At 47.4% G+C, this 6874-nt stretch overlaps 2 protein-coding genes across 2 annotated transcripts; one reads left to right on the top strand and one right to left on the bottom strand.

The window, feature by feature from the left end:
- Window positions 1-3910: 3910 nt before the first annotated feature.
- Window positions 3911-4446, top strand: N7471_013609 (uncharacterized protein; the record flags this gene model as incomplete). Its single annotated transcript, XM_057286328.1, has 3 exons — window positions 3911-4039; window positions 4102-4335; window positions 4393-4446. 3 exons carry the CDS (start codon window positions 3911-3913, stop codon window positions 4444-4446), a joined length of 417 nt encoding a protein of 138 aa, XP_057129653.1.
- A 1513-nt stretch (window positions 4447-5959) lies between these two features.
- N7471_013608 (uncharacterized protein) lies at window positions 5960-6874 on the bottom strand (the record flags this gene model as incomplete). Its single annotated transcript, XM_057286327.1, has 1 exon — window positions 5960-6874. The coding sequence occupies one exon, from the start codon at window positions 6872-6874 to the stop codon at window positions 5960-5962; it is 915 nt and encodes a 304-aa protein (XP_057129652.1).

The following is a 6874-nucleotide window of genomic DNA, read 5'->3' as shown; positions in this document are numbered from 1 at the left end:
GAGCAATCTCGGTTAATCGTAAATGCGACCGGACTAACACAACCACCTAGCGAATAAATCCTCACGGATTGCATTTACCTTTAAAATCGGATTCACGGTTAGTTAACTAACTTATTCCGCGTTGGCTCTTCATTATACAAACAAATTGCTAAGGGTCCTTCAGATTACGTACGCCAACATTATTGTAGAGTCACGTGTATCGTCCCATTTTGGAATGGGGCGAGACACGATTGTATTAGAGCTCAGCGTGCGTTCGCCGTCACTTACTCCCACACACGCCGTTTCTTATATGAAACCTTACTTACGATATAATTACTGTTCTTCTAGGAATAAAACTAAGCATTCTAATATTCGATTAGTCCTCGATCTGGCCTACTCTCATTTGCCTAGGCGATCTTCAGCTTTAAGTCCGGGTGCTCCTTTTCTCATTTGTGATTATATGCCACTCCTTCCTACGCAGCTGTCCTTATATCTGTAGTCCGCAAAGACCCTAGCTTTCTCCCTTTGTACTATCGAATAGCCTTTCCCTTCGTCGCCCACCATGACACTATTGTAGCCGAGTTCGACTGAGAAGACCTTTCGCGAAACCCACATCGCTTAGGTAAGAATCGAGCGGAAGAAAAAAATCTATACCATTCGGGGATTTCTGGAATGTAGCAGTGAATCTGGACATTATAAGCCTCTAGTGTAGCCTATATCTCGCCCCCTAAGGGCTCCTTATGAATAAGCCTAGCTAAATTTGTTCTACGCTAGGTATCCTTAAATCTACGGTATCGACTAGGCCTAGCCAAACTCAAATACCAATATGGTCCGCTTAACGGCTTGTACTTAAGCCAGCCCTTAGACGGCCACAAGCCCCTCGATATCTCGGAGTTTCTACGTAGTCGTTGCGGAACCCTATTGACTTCTCCGCCTCTCCGAGCCTCGACCTACTAGGAACCACCTCAATCATCCTATAATAAGCATACATTCTCCCTCAACTCTCTAGTGATACAGCCGATAAGTTTTGCCAGCTGTAAGCGTCTTTAGTCGGATCCAGCCTTAGTGCGCCCTAAAAAGGCACCCCGAGTCTCGCGGAAGAGCTCTTATAGGCTGGCAAAATCATCTCCTGGCATGTAGGGGCATCTTACAGCCTTTATGGTTGCGGTTTTAATTCTAGAAACACCGTCTGTCTTTTATCAACCGTCTGACGAAGAAACCAATTCTGAGCTGCCGCTGCCTAGTCACTAGAATGCGAGCTCGAAGATAGGCTCCTCTCCACCACTAATTTCTCCCCGAAAGCACTTACGACTAGCACGAACCGGCCGGTATATCGAAGAAGCGAATAGGTCAGACTTATCACCGTATATGGTCGACTCCCCCTCCCCCGCCTAGATACTTGGAAGCAATTAGGTCTTCCCCCCTTCCATTACTCTAAGTTAGTATGCAGTCTTGCCATCAAAGACTCCTATACTAGATGGCGATATGTTTGCGACCCTAGGAACTTCGAGCCCATAGTTCAATTTCGCCGATTTCGTGAATCTGACTCCTAGCCCGATATAGGCATCTTGGGACACCCGCACGCCTGACAATCCTCTTCGCACCTAGCCACTACCAAGTAGACCCGAAAATCATTGAGCATAAGCTTCGAGACTCTTTATCTGTGGCGGGGAGTCTAAAAGGGCTCTGCAGCTTGTTATCAAAGTGCGGCCTCGAAACTCCACCTTTAACCTCCCTTAGCTCTTTATTGGTGCCTTAACTTCGCTCTGATTTACTCAGTATGTAGCTTCGGAGAGATAGTGCGATTCTCTACCCTAGACGGTGCTGTTACTGCTTATACCACGAGCTATTGGTCGCTCCGTTTCCGCTGCAATATAAAGCAGACCCTGGTATTGTGGTGGAACACACAAAGGCTCGCCACCCAGAATGGCTCGATATCGTCATGGCACATGGAACGCGTCTGGACATTGCACGCAGCGGGTACGGTCAGACCCCTGCATGCCTACGCGTCGAAGTGCCAGCTGGGCGGTCTTTCGCTGGTCCCGCCGTTTGGTGCTAGGTCCATCTTGTCTTTTAAGCCCAGACTAGGTCTCAACGAACTAGACCACTTCCTGTAATGCTCCTTACCAGGACCCTGTTCTTTTGTCTGAACACAGTCATCGTTTACATTACACGATGAATGCATCCAAAATGTACCCGATGCGGCGTTTATACTGCCCTAGTACAGCGAGTGTTGGTATGGTGTCGCGCTCTGACGAAAAAGTAATGAAAACGGTAAAGGTTCGCTCTACAATTTGTTTTATTTGAAAAGCTCTGGTAGTCAAGTACAATTTATATGCGCACTCAGACTGCGAGGATACCGTCCCGTTCATATATCACATGAATATTCGAGACTTTGGGTCTTTTCCTAAACCTGGCTACCAAACGAAATGCAGCCATACTTTCGCGAATGTGTATGCCGCGGCTCGAATGAATTAGGTCCCCATGACTCTCCTGCAGATGTCTTCGCAGCCCTACGTGTTGCAGTCTAGACATTAAATAATTGTTATTTCTCAGGGAGTACGTGGGACTAAATATAAGATATGAGGCTCAAAATGAATTTTGATATATTTCGTTCTTCGTGAAGGTTGTGAAGATGTTGTTTCCGATGATGCGGCTTCATTCCTGATCTGCACCAGCCTCATATTGCAACACATACCCTATCCAGTGCGCCTCTTGCGGGAAAACTTAACGCTGGTATCTAGAGGAAATGTCGCTAGCTTGAGTAGAGATGGACAGAGGATTTGGACCCGTCCGCTTGAACCGGACAGTCTGTCGAGATTGTGGTAAAAAACGCATTCGGTCGTGGAAGACCCTTGAGTTTCATACTCTGCAAGGTCAATTTTGTTAAGAACCTGCCGCGGATCATCAGGGTCACTGCGAGACAGGAAGGCGGTATCGGTATGCCAGAACATTCATGCTAGATAACTAGCGTAAAAGGCGGATCCAAAACGTAGTGTAATAATGTTAGGACAAAATAGCCATTGAGGCAACGGATACAGACCATTTTTAGCCGAGTCATTCATATCCGTCAAAAACTCGCTGTCGAAGCCGCTGTAGAAAAAAAACAGAGGTGTATAAAGTAGCGATTTAACGAGGGTTGGGAGGGATGGAAAGCTGGGGGCTGAGCAGATTTCTCTCTGATTACAAAAGGTCAGGACAAACTAGGAGGGATTTATAAGCCAGATGATAAGTTCTCGAATGCGTTAACAGCCGTGAACCGTTGGCACCCCGTCACCAAACCCAACGAAATTCCACTAGTGGTTGCATGAGCCTCGTCTAAGACCATCGCTGGTCTTTAGGAGACGACGCAAATAGATATCGGAAAAATCTAATGTTATTCTTCTTGCCCGCAAACGTTTACGTATCTAACGGTAAAATTACAGATAACCTTTTTCAAACCAATGCACTCCTTGAGCTCTGCGGCGGTACTTTCTCTCTTCACCACCTCTCCACCTCACCATCTCTCCGGGGGTCAACGGCGATTAAGATGACTTGAGTTGATGTTCTATTGAGGGAAATAATAACTCTTGGCCGAAAAGAAAATCTATGGAAAAGTTGGCGAGGAAATGGAACCTAGTGAATCCCGTGCTGTGGGCTCTAGCCGTTGAGATAACAATACTATTAGGGAACATGACCTGGTCAGTTTTACGCCCCTCACTTCCAAAAAGACTTACGGAGTTTTAGCGAATCACGACAACACTCATCATGGACACAGTACGGGTATAACATTCAACGCTCGCAAAATCACGCTCCTTTTTTGAAGCCCTCCTGAGATAAGCATCCTACAAGTGCCCCCTGTAGATTCGCCTCTTCTTATCGCAGTTTTGCCCATCTCCAGCCCTGATCAATATATTACTCCGTCTACATTGTCTTACACTCTATTCCCACCATGAAGTCCATTGTTTCCCTAGCCGCGTTCGCTGGTGTCTCTCTAGCACAGAATTCCATCATCGGCCTTCCTACCGCTGGTCAGAACCTCACCAAAGGCAGCAACGTGGTCATCCAGGTTAAGCGTCCTGTATGTTGCCTCTAATACAGACTCAAACTGCAAATGTCTAACTATTCTAACATGTCGACTAGAACTCCTTAACAGGCTCTACCGAGATTGCTGTTATGATTGGAATTTCGTCCTGCGTATCTACTGCTTGTCGACCTGCAGGTAAGGTTATGGGTACTATTCTTTACCATGGGGACTTCGATCCTCAGTACTACGAGGCTAGCCAGCCTCCCTATCAGAACTTCACTATCACAGTTCCCAACTTGATTCCTACTGGGGATGCGCAGATCAATATTGCCCATGTCGCTCTTGTCGGAGTGAGTATAATCTGACACCTATGGTTTAGCGTTTATTTGCTAAACCCTTGATTACAGGCAGGGGCTTTCCCCTACCTGGAGACTCTGAACCGCACCGTAGTCGTGATCTGACCCACTGAGATACACATTCTCAGACACGACGGCCCTCTCATTCAAAAAAGACAAAAGCAGTTGAAAGTACCTAAAATGCTCAGGATTCTTTCTAACAGGGACAATTCTTCCTCTTCCCGATGTTCATGACAATCCGGACGTGTGGATGGCCTTCGTTGCAGGATGCGGGGAAGATTAATCGAAATTGCTATAAATCATTAGGGAATCTACTGGCCCCCAGCCTGGGGAGATTGTCGCTTCTTTCGCTTTTATTAGGGTGTAGTTTTGTTAGCCAAACGAATGTGGTATGAAATAACAGATGGTACTCTTACTGTTTTAAGCTGTCAAGACCTGGATAACCATGGTGAGAGTCATATTCCTCACGGGTCACACACAATGGGCACAGCGGTCCGTACTGCTACATCTCCAGCGCAAACCCTCAAATGTATTTGCCATCTGACCGGGGCCCATCTGTACCCCTTATCCCCGTCCAAAACATCGGGCCGACATGTACACTGGACAGAACTTTGTCACGATCGATGGAAGGTTTAGTACAAAGAACGGTCCGACACACGCTGACTTAGCGGCCTTACCCAGCGTCTATTTACTGCTAAGCCCCTAAAAGAATGCCTTGCCTGCCACCGGTCTCAAGAGGGCTCGCTGATCCCTAACGTACTCTTCCAGTATCTCATGAGTGCTAGAGCTGGTTGTACTGCTATATAACCTATTTCTTCTCAAATATTGACGATTATTGCCTACGCAGAAGATCTACATCTAGATCCCCGAGTGGCTTAAGCCGTGTCTGGCATAGCTCCTCCAAGCGCATCGAGCTTGTACAATGAACTGTGTCCCCTGGTCGCCCACACGGGGCCAGCTTGCTACACCACCCTAGGACTATCCACCTGAAAGTTGGTATATTCCTTGAAGATGTGACCTATCGGTAAATTAGCCATACAAGGCCGCTCTATACCGTCGGACTGGGACTCAGCCGGGGAATCAGACGACCTACTCGTAAATTCTGTCTTCCACATCAGGAATCTCTCCAACTGGTCACTAGCTCTGCCATTCGCAGAAAGCTATTCGTGGCTAGTATATGTTACACGATAACAACCGATAGTGAGTGATCTGCAGCCACAATTACATTGTTGGCTTCGTCGTAGCCCAGCTGTTGGGGTATTGCTCTTTAACCTCTATATTCTTTATCCGAGACCCTGGACCACGCTGGCCTCGGTCTCCAAGGTGATTTATATGATATTGCGACTACCAAACGATGTGGATAGCTTTGAACTCGGTAAGCATTATTTGTATTGACTCTGCTCATCTGAATGTTACACATGTCGAATCAGTTCGTAGAAAATCGGATAAGGGGTTACTAGTATGCTGTAGTTGAGGGATTCTTAGGTTCGTAGCACGAAAAAGAACAGCCCTAGAGTGAAACAAATTTCAACTGTATCCAAGCCTATCCTGTTGTTTCTCGTCCATGATAATAGAAAAGTTGACACTTTAGCGCCATCGTACATCTCAAGCACCAGGGTCAATCTTGGCCAACATAGTCCAGTGGCCATCCTTCGGGCGTTAGCTGCCCACAGAATTCAGGGTTATAGACAGGTGCTGTCTTATCCAGGGTAGCCACATATCGATTGCGGCCCCTACGTTTCCCGTGTGTTGTATAGTGGGCTTTGAGGTTATCGCGACGCAAGAAGCCGCGTTGGCAGCCAGGTACCCAGCAAACATGAGGCCTCTCCCCTGAATGGCTTGCCAGGTGACGATTAAGGGTCTTTTGAAGTTTGAAATGACTCTCACATCCCCGAACGTCGCATTTGAACTGCCGTCGAGGGACGTTGGTTTGGGAACCTCCAGGGCTCAAATTGGCCGGATCCTGCGAGCTATATAATACATTGCCAGGCTGTCCGAAGGCTTGGCATGGTCCAGCAACATCATTCTGGCTATCGTGCCGCAGTTCCTCAAGCGGCTGTGGGTAGGGAGAGTTGATGTTCACTTGGTTTGGGAAAAGGCAAGTTTTGAAGAAACTCGGCGTGTAGTCAAAGTCGCCAGGAGGTGGCCCTAGCAGGAGGTGGTTGAATGATACTGAGGTATGCAGACATCCGAGCCAACGGATCACAGGTCGCGATCCGCAATGGATGGAACCTGGATAAATCGAGCAGCCTGATTGCCCTTGGTAGTGACCATCACAACCGCCTTCGTGCTTTTGTACCGAGTGAGGCGACGCCTGAGAAATAACTAGATCCCCGTGGTTTTGATGAAATTCAGTGCCAGGCCACTCGGCAGGGCCAGGAGCTTCGATTGCCTTTTGTTCGGCGCAGTCATGGCAAGGCATTTGTATGCCATTTGAGAATGCCAGATTATTTTGTCCATCTATTTGAGAGGATAGCGTGATTTGTTGTTCTATCTGTGGATTTCCACCCGTAAATAGCATATTTGCAGACAT

This window comes from Penicillium samsonianum (assembly GCF_028829775.1).
Source record: "Penicillium samsonianum strain IBT 33392 chromosome Unknown utg000009l_segment0_segment0, whole genome shotgun sequence".
Classification (NCBI taxonomy): Eukaryota; Fungi; Ascomycota; class Eurotiomycetes; order Eurotiales; family Aspergillaceae; genus Penicillium; species Penicillium samsonianum.
The sequence above is the reverse complement of the archived record's forward strand: the minus strand, read 5'-3'. Positions and strand labels throughout refer to the sequence as shown.